Here is a 26,674-nt window from a genome sequence, read left to right as displayed (position 1 = left end):
ACTGAAAAAAAAAAATAAGATAAATTACCAAAGACAACTTTTTACTAGTTATATTCAATATTCTTCCTCCATAATTAAGGTAAAAGTATCTCAGCAACTTTTCCCTTTTAAAATCTACCACTCAGTAATCATATAGATTATTCTGGCTATTTAATTTTTCACATCTGCTTGTGCTGCCATAGTGTAACATTTGATAAGACAATTAACTGGTTGCACACTCAATGAACTTTTGGTGGGATTATTACACCTTACATTAGTACAAAATTATCAGGAAAGGCTTCTGAAGCAAAATTTTTGCCATATAGGAAGATGAGGGATGGGGAATGATACTACAGTTAAAGACATTTTTCTGCCTCTAATACTTGTTACCAGTTCTAGAAGTTGTAGTTACCCAGCAATTTTGAAAAACTGAACCGAAAGTCTAATCAAAGTATAAGTGCTTTCAACTAAGACAGGAGGTTGAAACTACAGGGAGCAACAGGGGTGGGAAATTTTCTGTTGCTCTTCTTGCCCATGCTTTACGGTACAAGGGTTGGCCCTGGTTTGGTCCACCTGCCAAGCAGAGTTTAAAGTTTCCGAGGCTTGCAGGAACACAATGACTTGGATCTAACAGCCTAAATGGGAAGATGGGAATTTCTGCAGCATTGAGGAAGCCGTTAAACTCCTGTTAAGCAAACTTTTTTTTTTTTTTTTTTTTAATGTGTCTGTGCCCACGACAGACCTCCTCTCTCACGGACCAGAAATTATTTCTGATAATCCAGGATATACCAAAAGCTTGAAGACATATGGCTGGGAAATGAAACAACCCTGGAGTGTGGCCACATCATTATTTTGTGTCGCATGGTACCAGATGGGCAGTTGGTGAATGGCGCTGGGATGTGAATGGACAGTTTTATAACGTGAATTTTTCCCCCATAGAGCTGAAACAGACATTTCCCTCTCTTGTCTTTTGGTCTCTAGCACTCGGAATTTCCCCCTCTCTGCAATATCAATTAACTCAACTTTGCAGTGGGGTGGCCAAAAAGGAAGAGGATGAAGAGGGCTTTATAATCTTATAAGTGCTGGGCGAGTCACAGCGCCCCGGGAACTGCGGCTGCGACCCGCCGCGTCCTGTGCGGATTTCAGGACTTACACGGCGCGCAGGCGGTTATGGAGTGGACGGTGCATTTGAACCGCGGAGGATAGACACCCGGGCTCGGGAGGGGTGTGCCGATCTCCAGGCAGCCTTGGAGGCCGCTGCTGACTCTCGCCGGTAGCATTTGATTACCATTTTCATCGTTCTTGAAAAGTCATGGAAGACGGCCCGCTGCCCGACCTCAGAGACATCGAGCTGAAGCTGGGACGCAAAGTGCCCGAGAGCCTACTGCGCTCGCTCCGTGGGGAGGAGCCGGTCCCCCCGGAGAGGGACCGAGACCCCGGAGGGGGGAGCGGGGGCGGCGGCAGCGGTTGCAGCAGCAGCAGCAGCTGCTGCAGTTTCCCTCTCTCCTTGTCGTCCTCCTCTTCGTCCTCCCCCACCTCTGGCTCCCCACAGCCCAGCCACTCCAGTAGCACCCTGGAGAGGCTGGAAACCAAGCTTCACCTCCTCAGGCAAGAGATGGTGAGTGTGGTGCGCCGGCGGTGGGAGTGGGAACCCGGGCAGCAAGACCCGGGAGGTGGGGCAGGGGAGAGAGGGCGACAGGGGCGGCCGAGCCGAGGGCTGGGTTCATGGGAAACACGGGTGAGAGGGGCGCGCAGCGGGTGCGCATATGGATGTGGCTGCAGGAAGCCTGTTTACCGGCGACTTTGCTCGGTCGCAGTTCGCTAAGACGGGAAAGCCTGCCCCCCCTGCTCTGCGTACTTTCTGAAGCCTACTCGCTGCTACCGGCTCTGACCATTCAGCTGCCGGTCCACAGCCTCCCAGGCGTAAACCCGCCCGAGGGTCTGCAGTTACTGCACCCCTCTGGGGCCTGCTGTCTGCCGTTCACACTTTCGTTTCCAAACGTGGGTCGGTCCGTTGCGCTTATTGCAAAAACACTTCTTGGTTTGCCGAAAGGTGGCGCCGCGGGGTCCCTGCAGCCCTTGTTCCTGGCTCACTCCTCTTAACCACTGCTGCTCCCGCCCTTTGGTGCAACCCCCAAGCCACCGTGGAGCTGATTCCCCACTGCTGGTTCTGAAAACAATGGCTCAGTCGTCCTGGATGTCCTTATGAATAGCTTGTTTCACTGTTAATCCAAAAGAGCAGGTGATCCCCAGGCCCAGGGATTTGCTAATACTCACTTCCTACCCTTCCCCCTCAGTCCTCAATCTGCAATTGTTTTCTGTGCTGTTTGCAAACGTTAGCCTAAGAATAGGACAATGGGGCTAGCGAGGGTCCCAGAATACTTGTTATTCCGGATGTACTTAGAGACACTTTATTTACTTGCCGTGAACTCGGACAAATTACTTAACCTCTCTGGACCTCGGGTTAATTTTTACAGTGAACTGGTTGGAGGAAATGATTCCTTCCTAACTCCTTTTAAAGATGACCACACGACAAAACCGCATTTCCCACCAGCTTGGAAAGGAGGAAAGTAACAACCGGAGCCTCAGCCACTTCTGCATAAGTGATCCTATCTATAGGGGCATTGCATGAAAAAGAAGTAACCGGTAGTGTTACCCTAGCTCCTCTCTTTTTGCAGTTGGAACACTGGGAGGGAATACATTCCACAGCATAAAGTAATCTTGGCAAACATATTAGCACAAAAAGCCATTCTTCAGAGATCATGTCCCATGTTCAGAATTTTTACCACACTTATCAACACAAGGGCTCCAAAAACCTCTCTTAAGATCTCTTAAACTGGTCTACTTAAGAACTTTACATTTTATGCCTCAAGTATCCATTTTCTTCCCAACTGGAATGCACCAGATGTTGAAAGCAAACATGTAGAGATTCATACACACATAGTTCTATGTATGCATGTATATATATGTAATGCAAAGATATCATTATTCCTATTACTATATTTCACTAAATATATACACACACCACAGGTTATACATATTATTCAATAAGTATTCAGTAAGTGCATTTACTGTATCTGGTAATTAACCAGGTGCTCAAAATATACAACATAAAAGTTCAAGGAGCCTATTTGCTGCTGCTGTTGCTAAGTCACTTCAGTTGTGTCCAACTCGGTGACCCCATGGATGGCAGCCCACTGGGCTTCCCCGTCCCTGGGATTCTCCAGGCAAGAACATTGGAGTGGGTTGCCATTTAGGGCTCTCAAATCTCTTGCACTTACCATTTATTATTTATATTAACAGTATATCAAGCCAAGTGTACTGAAGAATTTTGTAAGATTTTTAGAAAATTGTTATTTTTCAATGAAAGGTATTTTCTAGCCTTGTTTTTCTCCATGAAAACGTCATAGAATTAATAAAAATCTGTTTTCCCAAGCCAGGTCTTGCTATATAACTATGTTATATAAATAAATAAATTTAAAGATAACAAACAGAAACAGCAACAATATTTTCTACGCAGCATAGTTATCTTCGGATCCGGGAGAATTTATGCCAGAGCAGATGTTTTTGTCTTCAACTTTGTCCTCTAATAAAGGTCTCCACTGAGCAAATGATAACACTGCCACTGGCCATGGGAGTTTAGAGGGAAGGAATCAAAAACAGGTATATTCCCCTGCCAATGAGACAATTTCCCCCCCATTTTATGTTACTCTTGTGGGTGCTAAAACCTCCAGCGTCAGCGTAATTGCAAAGCAACATATCTGTTTTTATGTAGACTTGGCAGTTTTGTTATAAATGTGGAACAGATGTAGCTGTACAGTCCTTTCTATCTCCTTCTCGCATCCTCCTGGAGAGAAGTTGGGGCGAGGCCTCTGTGAGTTGTATGTTCTTTTATGCCCTCTCCTGTGAGCACTGAGTCAGCCTGTTTGGACTTATGCCTGACCCACATTTTATGCTCATTACTTTGTATTCACAGATTTTTCTTCTGGATGATCTGGAATTATCAGGCTTGGGTCCTGCCCTCAGAACTCCTTCCTATGAAACACCTTAGCCTTGTACAAGACTCTGGACACTTGCAGGAATTAAGACTTCCTTCTTTTGCTATTAAAATGTGTGTGCTAACCATTGACCAAAGGCACCATAGACTTTTGTGAGATAGAATCTCAACACTTGAAATTCTTTACACACACCTGGTTTTCTCATTGTCTCTCTCTCTCATCTCCTTTTATGGTTTTGTGAATCATTACCTTAACTCTTATCTGTAAATATTACAATCAAAGCTCTTAGAGGTCTGTGAGACTCAGGTGTAAAGAAAGGAAGATGAAAGAGATTGAAGTGGGGAGGAGCTGTTTCTGTAGCCAAACTTCTTAACCTTGAAACTCTTGTTAACAACATGAATAGTGCATGTTCACGTGGGAAGGAAGGGTGTGGGAAGGAAAATATTGGAAAAGAAAATTTTCAGGCATATATTTGATCGCTGCTGTTTTTGTTTTAGTCGCTAAGTCATGTCTGACTCTTCTGTGGCCCCATAGACTGTAGCCCACCAGGTTCCTCTGTCCATGGGATCTCCTAGGCAAGAATACTAGAGCGGGTGCCATTTCCTTCTCCAGGGGATCTTCCCGATGCAGGGATGGAACCCATGACTCTTGCATTGGCAGGTGGATTCTTTACTGCTGAGCCACCAAGGAAGCCCATATATTTGATACAGTAGGCCAATTCAAAGTTACCATCAGGATATTTTTGAGAGGGAGCACATTTTCCCAAAGGGTAAAATATTTTTCAATTTAGAGATAAGGAAATTTGACAATACAATAAGTAAATTCAGGGATAGATATAGGAAATTTATAACAAAATTGGAAATAGATGTCTGATGTCTTGTGCAAAATTGGCCCAGTAATATTTGTTCACTGCTCTTCAATTGACAGTGTTTTATTATCTGAGCCTCAGGTCATATTATTTGAGCCTCAGGTCATAACTGAGAAGGAAGTATCTTCACATTTTGGGAATGAGATCATTGTGGCTTAGAGGTGGTTGAGAAAACAGGCCAGGGTCACACAGCTAATTAGTAAACAGAATCACAATTTGAACGCGTATCATCTGACCCCATGTACTATGATTTTCCCCCATTCTAGTCTGCATCCCAATAATTTCTCTTCAAAATACAGAATAATTTTTATAAATCTGTGATAAGTCACAACCCCTACAGTACTTAAAGGACCAACAAAAAGAAGTCATGATGTCATGTCACGGGTAGTTTCAGATATTGGTTCATTCAATAACCAACAAATATTTATTAACTGCCAACAATGTACCAGGCCTGCCTTGAGACATTGGGGATTTAGTACAAAATGCTTACTTTAAAAAGTCAGTCTTTGGAGGCCCTGTCCTATATTTGGACTTTTCATTCTACTACCTATGAAGACTCCACTTGCAAAGGTTTCTTAAGAATAAGACTTTAAATATTGCTTATCAAATACTGTTCTAAGTTTGAGAATGTCACATAATATCTGAAATATTTTTCTAATAAATGTAAATAATCTCTGTCAAAATCTGTGTTTACCAGTTAGTAGTAAATTTTATACTGCAATTTTCTTTAACAAGATGTTCCATGGATTTTAGTGTTATCTCAATAACATCTGTACCATACCTCTAGTTTAAGAGTAAACATTATGTGTGTTGATTTACTCTGGAAAAATTTTGAAATGTATAAGATTATAATGGTAATCACTCAAGAATCAGAGTCTGGAGTTAGAAGGGATCTAATAGACCCGTTCAAGTTTGCTTTCCTAGATAACTACTGTTCAGAACAACAAAGTATGCTGAATGAAGTATATACTACTTATGCCACATTCCAGATTTTTGGAATTTTAGTCAATTCTGTGTCATGCTGGAATGGTTAATGTTGTGCCATTAAGAATGACTAATCTGAAAATACTGTTTCCTCATCCCATATTTAAGCAACTACATATTTGCAACTACTTTTGCAGCTGTGTAATAGTCAGGGATAAACAATTTCAAGTTAGTTATTTGTCTTACTATTAAAGCATTCAAATATCCCACCTAATTCTTCAACTCTTGCTTTAATACAGTTTTCTAGATAATACCCAGGGCTAGACATAAATACACATAAATACAAGGCACATAATGATACTAGAACATAAATTGAAAATTTTTGCAAAGGATAGAATTGTATTTGGTTTTTATCAATACTTTCTCTTATCTATCTTTTCCACGCCCCTTCTCATAACAAATGGTTTGTCTATTTTGTAATAAAAACTAAAGTTACTTTATATTTCCTCAAAAAGTGATAATAATTTCATTAAATTAATTTCACAATTGCTTTGGACGTGTTTCAAATTAGGCTAGGAGATTTCTATCATTTGTTCCATAATAGTGTTTCAGTAGTATTTTTACTGTTTTATCACGTAGTTGTGTTTTTTTTTAATTGGACAAAACTTTATGTAAAACTCTTGGGTTTATACTTGAGAATTCATAACATGGAAGGCATTTTCCTTGATGAGTTCACAAGACAGCTGAAAAGATAAAATGGGGATATAATTTTGCCAGGGAAAGATTACAAACCAATATGTCAGCATGCCATAGTGGAAATCAGACATAACTGCTGAGATTAAAAGATAAAGCTCAGGAGATTTCTCATGGCAAATGTGTCTTGTACAAGGAATTAAAAGTGCTGATAACCACGCAAATTAAGGGCTAAATATTAGTGATAAAGACATGAAAGAGATGAGAAAATCTGATTCCTAAACAGTAGCTTCTTCTGTAATTTTGCACATGGAATGTTATTATATTTAATCTAGTAAATTATGTTGGTATGTGTTTCCTTACACAGTGACTTAAAACTGACAGCAGTGTAGGCAAAGATAGTAATTTTTCTTTGCTAGAAACACATAGAATTCAGAGGATTTATGCATAACTTAAAAAAAAGTAACATATCAAAGAACCGATGAGCCCTGCCCTGTCCCCAGGAATGTACAACGAATGGAAAGAATTACCTTCCATTCAAGTTGTACAACCATACTGCTTTAGTCTTGAGAGACCACAAACTTTATGAGGATTTTTTAACTTCTCATAAAAGATTATGTTTACTTCCTTGGTAGCATAAAAACATTCCGTTTACATTCCATTTTATGGTAATGAATCATAATTAAAACACTTGCTCACATAAGACTTTAGTTCTTGAAGATACTACTTCTGAAACTGTGATTCATGGCTGGAATCTCTGGGATCCCTGACAAGTTGTTATTTTTGTTTTTTTTTTGGGGGGGTGGAGTTCTTTGAAGAACATTCCTTTTTGACTGTCTTTTAAAGCTTGTTCAGTCACTACTCAAGTGGTGAACCTCTGGTTCGGTGGAACCTTCGTAAATTTTGGAATCGGACAAGTTGGGATTCCCAGTCAAGCCTAGAGCAAGTCAGGGTGCAGACAGACCACAGGGCCCACCAGCCTGCCAAGGCCCTGAACCCTGTTCTTGCAGAGACGTTTAGTCCATCTTTCCTGGTGGGAGGGCCTGTCCAGTCCTTAGCAACCCTCATTCTAACCTTGGCTCTTTCACTCACTACTGTGTGGCATCTGCAAGTTATATAACTACTCTAGGACTCTGCTTTCTGTTAACATAGTGATTAAAGCATCTCTCATAAGACATTGTAAGAATCCAGTGAAACAATATAAAAAAAAAAAATCAGCTATCATTGATACATCCAAAAGCAGTAAGAGTGATGACAGGAATAGGTGTTCTGTCAATTACACGGCTGTCCTGTCGATCATACACAGAGAGCCCTTGATGGGACTGATGAAAGTGCCGGTACCTCTTCTATCAGACTGACTGTCATAGCACTTCTCATGCATCAAATCTTCCATAGAGACCGCCTTTCCATAAAAAGCAAAAAAGGAACCTGTGAAACCTTTCCCCAGCTTTAGTGCAAGCAAAATATAGTAGCATAAAGAATTGTGGAACTGAATTTCTGGTAGTTTAAGAAATCTGAGGAATTGAGACTAGTATTTGGTTATTTATCGTGAGACTTTTCTATGTAGATGGCACTGTGTTAGTTTAACAATTATATGTACTATCCCATTCTTATATAATCATAACTAAATATATTATTTACAGATTTTTTTTTATAGACAAAGCATTGAGGCTTACGGTTAATGCTCAAAACTACTGAGAGAGTGGGGATAAGCTAGGCTGGGGTCAGAATCTGAGCTTTAAACCTGTACTGCTACATTTCACCCTTTAGAGAACCCTGTTGCCCATGTTGATACTCAGGTTTAAATGTACATGTGTGATTGTCTTCTAGAATTTACAAAATGAGTTAAACTGTGTGGTCATTTACCATAAACCCTCCAGGGAGGAACAAGAACTAAAGACATCTGTCTTAGGAACAACCAAGATTTGGACAAACATGTTTAAAATCAGCTTGTATCTAGCAATTGTACCCTTTTTCTTTGCCACCATCACCAACATCTCCATAAATACTTTTTTACAAAAGCTGCTGGTGAATAATGCCCTGCCTTAACTAGTTCAAGGCTCAGAGTTCAATACTGGAGCTCAATTGTGTCCATGACTTGGAATTTTAAAAACTTACCACTGGTCTCATTTTAGTTCCCTGAGACATTCTCTGAAATTAAGCTTGGCTCCTAGATAACTCACTAGAAAGTAGTAGAAATGAGAAATCCTTACACCTGCCAGGACATTACAGATGTGTGCTCAAAACACCTTGATCCAAACTGTGCTCAATGTAAACTTGTCATAGAATTTCATAAGGAAAAATTATATTTTCAAACATACATTTCAAAAGTCTCAGTCTTTAAAATAAAACCCAAGTAACTCTCCTTTTAAAAAAGGCGGGTGGGATGTTTCGAAAGAACAGCATTATCTATGGTGAAACAGATCACCAGCCCAGGTGGGATGCATGAGACAAGTGCTCGGGCCTGGTGCACTGGGAAGACCCAGAGGAATCGGGTGGAGAGGGAGGTGGGAGGGGGGATCGGGATGGGGAATACATGTAACTCCATGGCTGATTCATATCAATGTATGACAAAACCCACTGAAATGTTGTGAAGTAATTAGCCTCCAACTAATAAAAAAAAAAAAAAAATTTTAAAAAGGCAATAAATACTGTGCTCAATATTTATTATGTTAATTTTACAGATAAGGAAACTATGGCTCACAGGGGTTAATAATTTGACTAGGTCACCATAAGTGGTTTCCCAGCCATTCATTCAAACAAGAACCACTGGGTATCTGCTGGATCCAAATTACTCCCAAACAGTGCTATTATCTCAGTACCATGAAGTGTGCATTTATTGTGAATGGACATTTTTACAATAATTTCGTCACACAACTACCAGTGGATATTTTGGTATCCCTTTAAAATATTATTGTTTCCTTTTGAACTTAGATGTATGCTCTCTTATTATAAAACTTTCAGAAATATAGTATAAAGGAAAACAAAAGTCCCTTTTCACCTACCCTCAACACATCTTCCCTCTTACTCCTGACCCCAAAGGAAACCGGTGCTGGTAATCTGGTGTGAATCCTCTTGGGTCTTTCTCTATGTCTTTGCCTGCGTATATAGGCATATATACACTTACAGAATTTAACATGTGTGGATTTCATTTTTCTTATTTTACACAATAATACTTTATTATGCCACCTGGCATTTATTGGATTAGTACAATGTACCAGTTGGAACTGTAAATAGGTTTCATGAATAGTGCCATTTCATTCTCACTCCTAACCTACTTGTGAGGTAAGACCTGTGGGGTGTTAGGTAATATAAACAGATTACTGATAAGAGTTTAAGAAACATTTATCTAGTCAATTTGTATCTTATAAAATCAGTTCACTTATATGAATCTCAACTAGTCACTCATTAAAATGAAAAAGGCATTAGTCTGCTTTTAATAATAAATGATTATCCAAATATTCAGTAGTTCTTTTAGAATCAAATTCCACCCATAGAAATCTGACTTAATCAGACCACTTCATCACTCCTTTGAAGAAAGTAACCAAGTCTTCAAACTGGAATGTACTTTTCATCAGTCATTTGCCATTTAACATAATCTCCATGTTGAGTTTTTTTTTAATAATAATATCAACAAAACTTTTAAAAGTTGGGTCAGAATGCTAACATGGCACAAGATGATTCATGCCACATGGAGGAACCAGAATGGCCATCCTTGAAACTAAAGTGCCCTCTGTGGTCATGGCTCAAAACCATCTTAGATTTGTTCACACTTTGGAAGGCTCATGAGGACAAGACAGGTTCTACTCACAGAGGTCAGACATAATCACAACACTGGATTCTTTATTTGAAGAAATAACTAATATCCTTCAAACTGATTCTTACATGAAAGTGATATATAAAAGTGGAACTATATTACTGACCAATTTGCCCTCTCCCTGAAGGCACATCTTATGGACAGTTGGAAGACTGCAAAGCAAAAAATAAGAAGAGTGAGATGTTAAAAGGCTTCCCAGGTGGCACGAGTGGTAAAGAAACTGCCTGCCAAGGCAGGAGACATAAGAGATACAGGTTCAATCCCTGGGTCAGGAAGATCCTCTGGAGGAGGGCATGGCAACCCACTCCAGTATTCTTGCCTGGAAAATCCCATGGACAGAGGAGCCTGGAGGGCTACAGTCCATGAGGTCTCAAAGAGTCAGACATGACTGAAGCAACTTAGCATGCACACGCACAAAATAACTTTTTGCATGAACTATATCCAGGTTGCTAAATAGGCCTGGAACATACTTTCACAAAAGCAACATCTGAGATGATTATTGCCCAAATATGAAATGATCATTTCAACACTGACAAGTCCTTTCTGTTGAGTAAGGTGAATGACAAATCAACTGACTCCTTAGGATCTTAGTTGCAGTGGCTGATGGTAATCATGGACAAGACTACCACAAGGAAGGTAATGGATTGGACAACTATTCTTTGAGAACATTTACCAAGCATTCCACAGTTTCCTCCTATGAGCCCATGCCTCCTGCCAGAAATAGGTGGGTAGAAAATATTGACTCTGATAGATTTGACATAGGATTTTGGTGAGAAAAGCAGTCATTGCAGAATGCAGAAAAGGACAAAAAGTAACTGATTATAGACAGACAAAGCCCTTTATAGGATTTCATGGATAAGCATCTGAAAACCATATTCTAGCCTCTTACCATCTTAGAAAGGAAAGGAAAGGAAAGTGAAATCATTCAGTTGCGTCCAACTCTGTGATCCCATGGACTGTAGCCCACCAGGCTCCTCCGTTAATGGGATTCTCTAGGCAAGAATACTGAAGTGGGTTACCATTTCCTTCTCCAGGGGATCTTCCTGACCCAGGGATCGAACCCGGGTCTCCCGCATTGGAGACAGACACTTTAACCTCCGAGTCACCAGGGAAGCCCTACCATCTTACAAGGTGATGATAAAACAGTAGTGCCAGAAGGCCAACAGTTTCATCACTTAAATCAGTGATTTTGTAACCACACTATAAAACTTAATGATTTAATGGTATTTTAAGTATTGTTCATTGACACAGTTTTTCTGCAGAAAAAGCACATGATTATTTAAGACATATTTATTAATCTCTGGAGCTAAAGAGTTCCATAAGGTGAAATTCTGATAAAATCCTATGTTCAGTTCAGTTCAGTCACTCAGTCATGTCCAACTCTTTGCGACCCCATGAACCACAGCACGCCAGGCCTCCCTGTCCATCACCAACTCCCAAAGTTTACCCAGTCTCATGTCCTTTGAGTCAGTGATGCCATCCAACCATCTCATCTTCTGTCATCTCCTTCTCCTCCCACCCTCAATCTTTCCCAGCATCAGGGTCTTTTCCAGTGAGTCAGCTCTTCGCATCAGGTGGCCAAAGTAGTAGAGTTTCAGCTTCAACATCAGTCCTTCCAATGAACACACAGTACTGATCTCCTTTAGGATGGACTGCTTGGATCTCCTTGCAGTCCAAGGGACTCTCAAGAGTCTTCTCCAACACCACAGTTCAAAATCATCAATTCTTCAGCACTCAGCTTTCTTTATAGTCCAACTCTCACATCCTTACATGACTACTGGAAAAACCATAGCCTTGACTAGATGGACCTTTGTTGACAAAGTAATGTCTCTGCTTTTTAATATGCTGTCTAAGTTGGTCATAACTTTCCAAGGAGTAAGCATCTTATAATTTCATGGCTGCAATCACCATTTGCAGTGATTCTGGAGCCCCAAAAAATAGAGTCTGACACTGTTTACACTGTTTCCCCATCTATATGTACATGACTTCATTTGTCACTTTCTATTTGGGCCAACTTTTGGTTGTATATTTCAGTTTGGTTAAGAAAACGACTGTCTTTTTCTCCCTCTCTATAATAATCCTGAGGGCAGAAGCTATGATTAAACACTGCTTATGTTTCCCTAACGCCCAAGCAACCATTTAGGGACTCAGAATTTGTTTAATGTGTAAATCAAAGTACATCTTAGTCCTGGTTCTAATTTTTGGCTTTGGAAGGCATTAACAACATTGCCTTTTGGGACTCGAACATAGAACCCCAATCCTTCCACTGCTTCCCACCAGCCATGCCCAGTCACCTGGAACTTAAGTTCTTGGTTAAGAAAGACAGATGTTTTTCTTCCTATTATCTGTTACTGTGACACTTAAGAGAGAGAGAGAGAGAAAAACAGGAGGGAGGGTGGGGAGAAGAGAGAGGAAGTGGGTGGGGGAAGGAGGTTGAAGACAAGAAGGAAGGAAAAGAAAAGAACCTTTTTTCCTCTGTGAAGTGATACAGAAGAATTTTTCTTGGTTTTGGGACCTGTTCTATTCTCACTTATGGTCAGTTTCAGAATCTGTTACTCTCAGGGATACTGGACACATAGGAATGAAAGATTGTTTTCCATCTCCATTAGGTGCACAAAGAAATGCACATTTTAGTTTCTGCCATCTTCTTTTCCTATTCTGGAATGAGGTTCTGAAGTCCCAGAGTTTAAAAAAAAGGAACTATAAGAAAGAGAGACATCATTTATAATATGTACAATACATATTGATATATAACACAGTTTGTGTGGTTTTGGTTGAAAATGATCATTTATTTTGCAGTCTACCTTGGTACTCAGAAAGCATTGATTTCTTGGGCATACTTCTGTGACTCTCCTTGGCACATCCTCAATGCAGACTTGGGAACACTGTGTCTGAGGTGTTTAAGGCAGTCTGCAAACTCACGGTGAACATCATTAGCAATGTCCAAATGGGTCAATTAGATTGACAGAATGAGAAAAGTTAGGTTTCTTCAGTATTTATTATAAGATTCTAGAACTGGAGGCTGTTTCAAAGAATGAACCAAGTGTTCTGTTTTTAATTTGTAACTAGATTTCAAAGATGAAAAATGGCTATCAGATATGTTAGTATCACTACTCAACTAGCAACTGCATGGGTTTCCTTCAGGATTTTTTTTTGTCCCTATGTGAACTTTTAAATACTACTCACTTTCCAAAAAGCATTGGTTTTATCCCCTTCCAAGAAGCTACACTGCATAGTCTTTTGCTGCTTTTAATCTTCCAACTTCTTGTTTATATTACTAACAGGAAAATTTACAAATATGTGGGGAATTTTTTAAAAACTGTATTTTAAAATAATTTTGGATTTTACATAAAAGGTACAAAAACAGTACTGAAAGCATGCTATACCACCCTCCCAGGCTCTCCCATGTTACCTTTACCTTTTCATTCTTTCCCTCTCCCCTTCCTCTTTCTCTCCCTCCTACACACATATCCCCATACCCATACAAAAACACACTTTTCCTTAAACATTCTTCAACTTAAAAGTTTCCCTCTAGATACTTCAGTGAACGTTTCAGCACAAGAAGTTATAAATATTGTCCTTCCTCCCTCCTATATATAGTATATTCATAATTAATGACTTACATCACTTTTTCCTGCTGAATTTAGAATATTTTTCAACAGAGCACTACAGATGGCCACCTTACATCAGTCAGAAGCATACCTCAGGCCAGCACTCAGTTAAATTATACAAGTGTGTCTACCTGAAGCGCATTTGGGGCAATTGGAAGAACATGCTCTCAATTTCCCACCTTCTTATTGACTTAATGCCAGAAACTGTGTTCTTACAAAATCGTCTTTTCAGAGTTTGGGCTCCATGTGAAAAAATGAAAGGGTAACTGGAAGATTTTGGACCCTAGGTGGTATTCAGTAAATACATTTTGAGTGTTAGACACTTTCTACTACTGATGTTTAAGCTGTGTAGGGGCAAGGATGCTGGAAGCTAGTTTTGTTAAGTGAGGAAGAGCAGAGAAGACTATGTGGGCAAAGGAAATAATCTTTTAGCATTTTTTTGTCTAAGAAAATATTTCCCCTATGAGTTGTTATTTTGCACTGTACACCATAGTTTACAAAGCATTTTCACGTATGCTATCTTTTTTTCTCAATCATGGGATTATGAGGTTACAACAATCAGACAATGAATGTAACATTTGCAGCATATGCTGTTTTACAATGTTTATAGAATTCATTTGTTAGAATATAGTATCTGCCTTGTAAATGTGACTAATAATAACAGCCTTCTGCCTGATGTTATACTCACTTGGCTAAAGAAGTAATAAATCAAGCTTTGCTATGACCACCATCGTGTTACATTAAATTTAGCATTTAAAATTCAGACAAACTCATTTTGGGGATTATATTTAATAGTAAAATCCATATATTGAATTAAGTCTTGAAAAATACCCACTTGTTTTTCCTTTAATCTGGCTATGTTCAGAGTTTGCCAGGAACTACGGCTCTGACAAGCTTGATGAAAGAGAATTTTAACTTTTATATTCTGCTTGTTAATTTTGAGCTTACTACTTCAGTTTTAAAATGTCTGTTTCCTTTATAAAGTAATACTTGTTCCAATTATTCCTTATTTGGAAGTTTTTAAAAGTTAGTTTGGAAAAGCCAGAATAAATAAGTGAGAAGAAAGTCGGGATAATGAAGAGTTGAGATTTATAGTTTTCTTTCTATGTGTATTTTTGTCAGTGGGAAAAAATGAACTAGAATATGACAAGGATTATTTTGGTAGACACTGGACCTATGATGATGAACCCACAGATTTTCATGGAGACCAAGCTTACATAAGGACTTAGAAATGGATTTTGAAATTTCCTCCACTCTGTCCAGTTCCCCTCCCTCTAACCACCACCCTTCAGTAGTCTATGAAATTACACAGAAATTAAACTGCCATGTCTACCATCATGTGTCCTGCTTGAAGATAATCTGGTACCACAGGGAAATGAAATTTGAATTTTCCGTATCATTAATGCATCATGAAACTATTTTCTTAGATGTCTGTATTGGTATAATTTCTTTAGGTTATTATTTGAGTTGATTTTTATCAGCATAGTATTGTCCTTTGCCTTGATCTGTACTTCAGAGTGGAGTCTGATGAATATCCTGTGGGTCCTGGTAAGCATTTTTTGAACTTGTTCAGATGCTCACTGGCAGTAATTTTTAATGGCCCTCCATTCCAACCAAGTTATGACTTATATTTATAAGTGGGATTAAAAAACACCAATTTCACAGAAGATGGGAAACTTATTCAGTGAAGCAATTGACTACTTCTGTTCTGTTGCAGCTGAAATGTCATCTGGATTCATAGATGATAAAAAAGTGAGTGTTAGTCACTCAGGCGTGTTCGACTCTTTGCGACCCCAAGGACTATAGCCCACCAGACTCTTCTGTCTATAGAATTCTCCAGGCAAGAATGCTGGAGTGAGTAGCCCTCCTTTCTCCAGGGGATGTCCCTGACCCAAGGATCAAACCCTGGTCTCCTGCATTTGCCGGCATGATGAGATATTTGGAATTTTGGAGGAATTTTTAAGATCAAGAGATCTTAATGGTTGTCATGTATTATATTAATGTAGTATTGTTGTTTAGTCGTTAGGTTGTGTCCATCTCTTTTGTGATCCCATGGACTGTAGCACGTCAAGCTCCTCTGCTCATGGGATTTTCCAGGCAAGAATACAGGAGTGGGGTGCCATTTCCTTCTTCAATATTAACATGTACTATAGCTTTAAAGGGAATATAAGAAGACAGTGAAAGAATTTCTTTAAACAGTATTCCTTCCAGTCACAATACAAAGCAATCTTTTTAGTGAGCCATAACTTTACTTGGCAATAGACAAGGAAAATCAACAGGCTTTGAAGGGTGGTGCCAGCACAAAATGGAATTGCTCAAGCATTTTTATTTAATTAATAAACAAAATGAGTTCAGAATATTGTCATTAGCAGTCAATAAATTAAAAAACAAGGCTAAACTCACAAAAGGATACTACTTTCTGTGTTGGATACTTTTAAATAATCACAGCACAACTATCTTACCTTATTGACATTAACAAGCAAGTGGGTTAAAATGATTACTGTTAAGAGTCTGTAACACTTTTACTTAAAACCACGAACCACTAATTAAGTTTCCAAGGAGCGCTATCAAACTCTCACATTGCTGAGTCGGAAATGGAGATAGAGAGACAGAGTGATTTACAGTAGACTGAGACAGGCCAGACTTCCCAATTTCCAAAATGGTTGTTCCGGATGCTGTGGAACAGCCAACATAAATAGAGGAGATGCGTTTCCATTTATATGTTAATTCCCAAAGTCCAGATATCATTATGGGAATGCTCAGAAATTTCTTAATACTAAGTGTTTTGTTATGTTTGTTTGCTTTCAGTCTTAAGACAAAATGATTCTGTTTGGATTTCACCCAATATTCCTTAAGGAGAGATACACTGTTCCTTTTTAGTTTCTTTTTACATCTTTGAGTTGATTTTTTGTCAATAGGATCAAATAACTTGAAAAATTTATCTACATGAAACCCAGTGCCTTTTTGTAAGCAGAATTCTGTGCTACTCAAGGACACTAACTCCTCTGAGAACAAATAAAATAAGTATATACTAAGAGTGTCAAGTTGATTCTTGTTAGACTCATTTCCAAGTGTGTGAATCTATTTTCTCTCTCTTGACCTTATACATGAAATTAACTTTTCCCCAGCCAAAAATTTTAATTGTTCCACTATCTATAGTAAATATACATCTTTCCAAATCCTCACTCTTTGTTGGCCCTTAAAAACTCCCAATTGCAAATCATTTAACTATGTAAATGTCCACCCTGGACACTATTCCCCATCTCTGCTTCTAGAAATGTTTTCTAGAATAGAGATCAAGTAAATAAAACACATTCTAAACATCATCTTTATCCCATACCCATATAAATGCCAGGAAAAATACAAACAAATTTGAGACAAGAATTTCAGGTAACTTGCAAATTAATCAGATAAGGCATGAGATTGTTACTAAAACAATAGCAATATTTAACCTCCACATTATTGAAAATTCTGGTCTAATGCCAAAAGGTTCTGATCTATAATAAAATGTAATTTTTATTGGAAACAAATTATATCTAACTATTTAATATTGTGCATACACACATATCTTTTACATCTTAATATATCACCCCACCTCAAGTTCTTCAACGTGCTCTGTGTATACTCTTGTCTCGACATTTGTACATGCCATTCCTATTGTCTGAATCCTTTTTCCTCTCCCATCCTTATCCTTCCCACATCCTGTCAACTCTGATTTTTTATCCTTCAAGTCATATCATGGATAATACTGTATTTTGTTGTGTTTTTTTTATATCCCTCATAAGACTATAAGTTCTCTCAAAGCCAGAATCTCATTCAGTTATTTCATTTCTAGAATTCAGCAGAGTATAAGAGCTCAGTATTGGAGGAATAAATGAATAAAGCTGTCTAGAAAGTAATTAGGAGAGTAACTGTCAGTAGAAATAATAGCTTGAGCAAATTTAGGATGATTGAGGTGGATGGGAAGATTATGCTGGAGTCAATGAAAAGAATATTGGAAAGGTAAAATTATCTAAATGAATAGAAAATACTAATCTAAGAAGTTTGAATAGGATTTGGCTGGCAGTAAGGACCAATAGTGTCTACCCACTCCAGTATTCTTGCCTAGAGAATTCCATGGGCAGAGGAGCCTTGTGGACTATATATAGTCCATGGGGTCACAAAGAGTTGGACACAACCAAGCAACTAACACTTTCACTTTTTTCACTAAAGACCATGTAACAAAAGCCATGTTATATTTTTTAAAATATTATTTTTCTCTTAAGTTCTCTTCCTGAGAAGTAAATGGTTTCCATGTGTTTTATATTACAGGATCCTTAAAGTATGCTGTCCTTTTGAAATACTCATAAACAAGAAAGCATGCTGTTTATTACTGAGCAATGAAACTATGCAGAGGAATAAAAAAATGACAAAAATATTTTTGGAACAAGGAAAGAGAAAAGATTCTACTTATTCAAAATACATATATGTCAAAAACTTTTGTTTTCTTCCTACTAGGTATAATTTCATAATTACAGATTATATGATTACAATATATACCCTCAATAAATTTAAGTTGCCTTTATTAGTATGCTGATATTTTCTAAGAAAAAAAATTATGTTTTAATTATCCAAATGACATTTATCTATGAATTATATAATTCTGTTTATGACTATTTGATTTATTTTTATTATATTTATTATTAATTTTATTTTGAAATTAAAGTAATTTTCTGATTAAAATGTAATATACATTCCTGATACATACATTCTTTGTACATAAAATACAAAGAAAAGATGGAGGGACCAAAAAATGATTACATTACTCTGAGGCCACTGGTGTAACATTTTTGTCTTAAAGTATTTTTCTCCTATAATTTTTCCTTTGCATTGTTGAAGTTACACCTTATATTTTACTTTTTGGAGCTCTTTTTTTTTTTTTTGCTGGACATTGTATCATAAGCCTTTTCCTATATGATTTTTCTAAACTTAATTTGTATTGCCTGAAAAATACACAGTTTTGTGTGCATTTCCCTAATACTGGATAGTTAACTTGTTTCTTATATTTTTGTTGTAATGATATAATATTTCCTTGATAATTCCTAGGCAGGCAGAATAATTGTCATTCCTCTTGCAACATGATTTTCCAACTCTTCATTCCTTTTTCTTTTGTCAGACTGAATATTTGAGTACTTTGTTTTTCTTTAAAGGGTGCATGAATACTGTTTTCTGATCTCCTGCAGAGGGGAAAAGAGCAGGTAAGCACCTGGGTGACCATACGTTATAGATCTCAGTCTGAATCCCAGCTCCATCAGTTTCCAATTGTGTGAAGCTGGCAAGTTACAGATCTCTTTTGAGTTGCAATTTGAAGATGATGATACCCATCAAAGTTTTTGTGAAAATTAGGTGAAATACACACATACACACATCATGAACTAGTGCTTTACCAAAAACTAGCCCTTATTTTGTATGCAATATGATTATTGTTGGAGTTCTTCGTTGTCACTTTGGAAGTTCTGAACTTAGTAACACTTATTAAACTTATTAAAACATTAAAATTTTCTAAGTAGGATTACATAAGCAATACAACAAAAATTAAAACTGTGAATACTTCGTCAAAATAAACCTCCACTACCTTTAAAAAGGATTGCTACCAGGATTCCTCCTGTTTCTGACATCGGTCACAGGGCTTTACTTATGGTACCTATGCTTATTTCCCAGAATTCAACACATAAGCTCCAGCTGCTATTTATCTCAGCAGTGAATTCTGACATTGTATAACCAGCCCAGAAAGATGCTGTTATTGCAGAATTGTAATGGGAATCACTCTGATAAGTTTAGAGAAGCCACATATACAGACTCTTAGGTGGGACTAATGTCAAGTTTTAGCTGATTACAAGAATTACATCTCCGAATCAGAAGATAGACAATGGGAAAAGAAAATAAAATTCCCTAGTTTTGGAGGAACCTAGGCACAACACTGGTTATGTTTTAAATTGCATCCAACAAAATTTTAACTTCTAGACAATAACTATAAATTCTAGTGATATTTGAATGTAAGTTTGAACTTTCATTATAGTAGTTTTGCTTTTATTCTGTATTAAAATAAGGGCTAGGGACTTCCCTCATAGCTCAGTCGGTAAAGAATCTACCTGCAATGCAGGAGACCCAGGTTCAATCCTTGGGTCAGGAAGATCCCCTGGAGAAGGAAATGGCAACCAACTCCAGTATTATTGCCTGGAGAATCACATGGACAGAGGAGCCTGGCGGGCTATATAGTTCATGGGGTCTCAAGAATCAATATGACTTAGCGATTAAGCCACCACCAGCACAATATGGGATGGGGCTTCCCTGATTGTTCTGAAGGACAGGGAAGCCTGGTGTGCTGTGGTTCATGGGTCACAAAGAGTTAGACACGACTTAGCGACTCAACAACAACAATATAAAATGGGGCTTTCCTGATGGCTCAGTGGTAAAGAATTCACTTGCCAATGCAGGAGACTCAGGTTCTATCCCTGGGTCAGGAAGAAGGAAATGGCAACCCAGTCCCATGTTCTTGCTTGGGAAATCACATGGAGAGAGGAGCTTGGTGAACTACACACAGTTCACGGGGTTGCAAAAGAGTCAAATAGACTTAGCAACTAAACAATGACAACAACAATAATAGGATAAGCTTTTGACTTTTAACTTCAGAAAATTCTTCAAGGACTTTTTTTCAGTTGGAATTATGTATTTTCTTTAATAGATATCGATAGACATTAATAAAGAGCTTTATTAAGAAGATTCACACTCAAAGGAAAAGAAATGATTTGGCATCATCTTTGCTAATTATGTGGCACACACTTATATAAAATCCAGCTATTATGTAGTATAACATGAAAAGTGAAAGTGCAGTCACTCAGTCATGTCCGACTCTTTGCAACTCCATGGACTGTAGCCTACCAGGCTCCTCCATCCATGAAATTTCCCAGGCAAGAATACTGGAATGGGTTGCCATTTCCTTCTCCGGCGGATCTTCCCGACCCAGGGATCAAACCTGGGTCTTCCGCATTGCTGGCAGACTACTGTCTGAGCTACCAGGGAAGCCAATATAACACGTGTGAATGCAAATATTTTGTTTCTTTTTTATCACCTGAGTTTATGGTTGTATTTGTAGAACCAAATCCAAATAGATCATTGACTATTTCTTAAAAATGAACAGTAGTTTAGAGGCTAGTGCATTAGGCAAGCATCGCATCTTAGGGTATCTCTCTAGTGGTTTATGGTTATTAAGTAAGTTTTATCACAGGCATCATTCTTATTCCAAATTTATAAAAAAAAGGGCATATAAAATTATAAAACTATAAGTGCTTCATAGATGAAATTTTCAGTGTAATATTAGGATCAGGCATCATCTGAGTAAAAATAGTAACACTTCATATTATTATGAATCTGGGTGTCTAGACATGTCCTGATGAATTCATCATGTGCCATCTGTTCCAATAATTCTTGCCACCAGCAGCCTTATTTTTTGCCAATAGGTATTGTAGGTTTCTATCCATATTTGTGTAACTCTTTCTATTATTGATTTTTCTACATGGTTATACTACATGGACAATACTATGATGTAAAACATAGGGGCAAACTACAAGTCCTGTATTTTAAAAACACACTTTAAAACTATAGGAAAATTGGACCCAATTAAGCCTGCATTGCCTTGACTGTTTTCTTTCCCATCCTTTTCACCTTATGTGATAAGAATTAAGTAAAGTGAACCATCCCGTTCCCAGTAGCTCTTTTTAAATGTGGTGACCCATCTGTTGCCATATGCCAGGCATCTGTTTTTATCACCCTCATTTGTGATCTTTCAAAGCTAGAAGTGATAAATTAACATTGAATTTATGCTAATTTTTCTACTGTAAGAGAACAGTTATTTGCAAACCATTTAAGCTGGCCTCAGTGATTTTTCAGGTGGAACAGAATATGCAAGGATAAAAATAGAAATCAACAATATATTTTGATTCTCAGTTACCGTTTTGAATAGGTGTGTAAGTTTTAGGTAATTATAATACCTCTATGGCTCCACTTTTTCACAGCAAAATGTGAGAGAGGATTCTTGATTCTAAGATACATGTTAAATTTAGATCAAAGAAATATAACATCAAATATAATAAGATCAAATAGTTCATGAATCCTTATTCAAATCAGTGCCTGTTTAATCCAAGTAGTAGATTTCTTAAAAAAAAAAAAAAAAAAGATTCATTTTTTATCCAATCCTAAACTATCATCAAAAGGTGTGGATGGTCTATTAAGGGCTAATGCTACAGACCAGACCATAATTTAACATATCTCAACTTTTTAGTGTTGTGGAAATATCAATGAATTGAAACTAGAAGCTAGAGGTGTCAGTACTATTTCTGCCAGTAAGTGGTGATACAGTATGGGGCAAGTCATCAATCTTATGTAGACATACAGGTCTCACAGAATATGGTAGCCTGATTTAATTATTAACTGTGGTTTCTTTTACCACTAGCAATCTGAGATTCTTATTCCTGTCTTCAAGGTATATACTTCTTGGTTGCATGAAATTAATCATGCATGCATTCATCAATTCATCTAACTTTTCATTGTGTACATGTAATTCTGAAGTATAATAGGTATCAATGATATTAGATATTTTGATTGAAATAGCAATGACTTTAAAAATGAAAATAAAAATGACTTAACTCATGTATATCATGCAGGTTTTCTATCCTGAAACCACAGTATAATCTTTTTGAGCAAGGGAACAACCAGGTTTTTATTGGAAACAAATTAAGTCAGTTTCATTGACCTGCTAAATTACCTTGAATTTCAGCCCTTTTTAGAAACAATTCAGGATGTCAGATTTGTCAAATGCTTTCTCTGCATCAATTGAGATGATCATGTGGCTTTTGTCCTTCAGTCTGCTACTGTGGCATATTTAATTGATTTTCCTATGTTGAATCATCTTTGCATTCCAGGAATAAATCCTACTTGGTCATAGGCCCTTTTAATTTATATTTTAATTCTATTTGCTAGCATTTTGTTGCAGATTTTTGCATCAGTGTTAATCAGGGCTATTAGGGCTATATTTTACATTTTATATAGTGTCTTTGATTTTGGTATCAGGGTAATGCTGCCGCATAAAATGACTAAGGAAGTACTTCCTCCTTAACAAGTTTTTTGGAAGAGTTTGAGAAGGGTTGTACTTAATTCTTTAAATGTTTGGTAGAATTCTCCAGTGAAGCTGTCTGGTTCTGGTCTTTTCTTTGTAAAGAGGCTTTTGACTGATAATCCAACTTTCTTACTAATTTGTAAGAGAGAAAAAATTTCCTGACCCTCTTAGGTGCCCTAACTGGGTGTGAAAATTAAACATGCAAAGACAAATGAACATGAGGAAAGCATGAAAATTTATTTAATGTAAAGTTTATATAACACAGGAGTCTGCATAAGGAAACAAATATCTGAAGAAAAGATTAAAACTGAATAGTTTATGTTAGGTTTGCTGAAGAGTGGACACTCATGGAGAAATAGCATAGGCTGAAGAGTATGAGCTCAGTATAGTGAACTGGAGGAAATTTAACAAGGCCTATATGCCAGCAAATTTGGAAAACTCAGCAGTGGCCACAGGACTAGAAAATGTCAGTTTTCATTCCAATCCCTAAGAAAGGCAATCCCAAAGAATGCTCAAACTACTGCACAATTGCACTCATCTCACACGCTAGTAAAGTAATGCTCAAAATTCTCCAAGCAAGGCTTCAGCAATACGTGAACCGAGAACTTCCAGATGTTCAAGCTGGATTTAGAAAAGGCAGAGGAATCAGAGATCAAATTGCCAATATCTGCTGGATCATTGAAAAAGCAAGAGAGTTCCAGAAAAAAATCTATCTCTGCTTTATTGACTATGCCAAAGCCTTCGACTGTGTGGATCACAATACACTGTGGAAAATTCTGAAAGAGATGGGAATACCAGACCACCTGACTGCCTCTTGAGAAATCTGTATGCAGGTCAGGAAGCAACAGCTAGAACTGGACATGGAACAACAGACTGGTTCCAAATAGGAAAAGGAGTACATCAAGGCTGTATATTGTCACCCTGCTTATTAAACTTATATGCAGAGTACATCATGAGAAACGCTGGGCTGGAAGAAGCACAAGCTGGAATCAAGATTGCCAGGAGAAATATCAATAACCTCAGATATGCAGATGACACCACCCTTATGGCAGAAAGTGAAGAGGAACTAAAACGTCTCTTGATGAAAGTGAAAGAGGAGAGTGAAAAAGTTGGCTTAAAGCTTAACATTCAGAAAACTAAGATCATGGCATCTGGTCCCATCAGTTCATGGGAAATAGATGGGGAGACAGTGGAAACAGTGTCAGACTTTATTTTTTGGGGCTCCAAAATCACTGGAGATGGTGATTGCAGCCATGAAATGAAAAGACGCTTACTCCTTGGAAGGAAAGTTATGACCAACCAGACAGCATATTAAAAAGCAGAGACATTACATTGCCAACAAAAGTCCATCTAGTCAAGGCTATGGTTTTCCCAGTGGTCATGTATGGATGTGGGAGTTGGACTGTGAAGAAAGCTGAGCGCCGAAAAATTGATGTTTTTGAACCATGGTGTTGGAGAAGACTCTTGAGAGTCCCTTGGACTGCAAGGAGATCCAACCAGTCCATCCTAAAGGAGATCAGTCCTGGGTGTTCATTGGAAGGACTGATGCTGAAGCTGAAACTCCAATATTTTGGCCTCCTCATGCGAAGAGTTGACTCGTTGGAAAAGACTCTGATGCTGGGAGGGATTGGGGAAGGAGGAGAAGGGGATGACAGAGGATGAGATGGCTGGATGGCATCACCGACTCGATGGACATGAGTTTGAGTAAACTCCAGGAGCTGGTGATGGACAGGGAGGTCTGGCATGCTACAATTCATGAAGTCGCAAAGAATTGGACATGACTGAGTGACTGAACTGAACTGATTTGTTCAGATTCTTTTTAGCATACCCTTGGTCTTTAAATAAAAGGATGTGTCTTTCCTCTGAAGAAAGGGAAGGTACTTCTTACCTGAGAGTTTTAGCATGTGTATCAGGAGAAGAATGTGGGAACGTGGTCAGAGTGACCTTCCTGCTTCTGCTATCTTCTCAAATTCCTTCAGCTTGAAATGTTCAATATACCAAGGTGCCTTTTCTTAGAGGTAGCCTGTCATGAATAGGTCTGTTTAGGTTGTCTTCTTTATTTATGATTCAGTCTTGGTAGGTTTTCTAGAAATGTAGCCATTTCAACTAGGTATCCAATTTGTTGGAGTATAATTGTTTATAGTAGTTTCTTAAAATCTTTTGTTTCCGTGGCTTCAGTTTTCATGTCTCCTGTTTTATTTCTAATTTTTCTTATTTTTCTCTCTTTTTTCTTTAGTCTAGCTAAGGTTTTGTCATGTTTTTTAATCTTTTAAAAGAACAACTCTTAGCTTCATTTCTTTCTTTTTTTTTTTTTTTATCATTTTACTGTTCTTTCTATTTATTTCTGTTCTAATTTTTTTTAATTTCCTTCATTTTGCTAGTTTTCAGTTGTTTGTTCTTTCTATAGTTCCTTGAGGTATATAACATCAGGTTGTTGATTTGAGACTTTTTTTTCTTTTTTCAAGTAGGCATTTACTGCTGCAAACTTCAGGAGTTAATTACACTTTGTTGAGCACCATTGGGCCAGGCTCTATGTTATGTGTATATATTATTTCATATATTATTTCATGCAGTTCTTCCAACCATACTAATACAGTAATCTAGTGGGTAACATATACCACTTTATGGATTAAAATTTTGGTGCAGAGAAAATATTAAATAGCATGTCTCACTGACAAAACCTAAGAGCTAATTAATGGAATAACTGGATTTTATACCTGAACTTTCAAGATCCAAACCCTAGTTCTTTCCAGGATACCAAACTGCCTGGGATACCATTTTCCTACTTGTTTGAGACTGGAACTTCATGAAGAAAAGAAATGCCTAAATATACTAAGTCAAAAAGGAAAAGATAAAATAAAGCAAAAATGTCTATTTCTCATAGTTTATTTAGAGGAAAGAGGTAAAGTCTTTCTGTAAAATGGTATTGCCAATGTGAGAGCAAAAATCTGTTAAGATCATTTGAATGTCTGGTACCTTTGTAATTTTCACATTGAAAAAGAAATTATTTCTGAGCGGCAGTCTCTCTTGAGAAGCTCAAAGAGAAACCGGTACCTCTTAATTTGGACTAATCATAAAATTAAGGTGTAAAAGCAACTGAATCTATTTAGGTCTTTTATTAATACATAGAGATAAGGATCAGATTCTTACCCTTGGTATGAAAAATTTCCCCAGTGAGTTGCATAAGCTAAGAATATGATTTCTTAATTATGATAATCACATTGCTATTCCACACAGCACCTTTTTTCCAAGAATATCTAACAACTCTACCAGCTAGCAGAGTCTCTAAGATAGCCTCAGGATATTATTTTAAAAGTGGTTAAATATGTAAAAGATAGCTAAAGCTGTCAAGAAATGGCTCACAATGAAATGAACCAGGTGTCACTATATATCTGAGGAATCTATATCCTTGTTTATAGGATGGAGTATCAGATATTTCTTCTAAAGGGAAATGTGAGATTCTCAATCATCACTCCTTTTAAGAAATATTTACTACATTAACTTCATTAAACTGCTGTAAGGATGCAATTTCAAAAGGAAATCTTGCTTGTTCTCTTGAGAACACTTTAAATGCACTCATTTAAAACATAAAGTTTGTTTAGCAATTTAAAACATAGTTTGTTTAGTAAT

General features: G+C 37.7%; 1 protein-coding gene across 1 annotated transcript in view; it reads left to right on the top strand.

Annotated features, from left to right (window-relative positions):
* Positions 1 to 589: 589 nt before the first annotated feature.
* LURAP1L (leucine rich adaptor protein 1 like) overlaps positions 590 to 26,674 on the top strand; it is a 46,904-nt gene continuing 20,819 nt past the window's right edge. The window contains exon 1 of the mRNA XM_061132442.1: positions 590 to 1,597. Coding sequence (XP_060988425.1) covers positions 1,292 to 1,597 — 306 coding nt within the window. The 5' untranslated portion in view covers positions 590 to 1,291. The remainder of the gene's footprint in view (positions 1,598 to 26,674) is intronic.

This window comes from Dama dama, chromosome 29 (genome assembly GCF_033118175.1).
Source record: "Dama dama isolate Ldn47 chromosome 29, ASM3311817v1, whole genome shotgun sequence".
Taxonomy (NCBI): domain Eukaryota; kingdom Metazoa; phylum Chordata; class Mammalia; order Artiodactyla; family Cervidae; genus Dama; species Dama dama.
The sequence above is the reverse complement of the archived record's forward strand: the minus strand, read 5'-3'. Positions and strand labels throughout refer to the sequence as shown.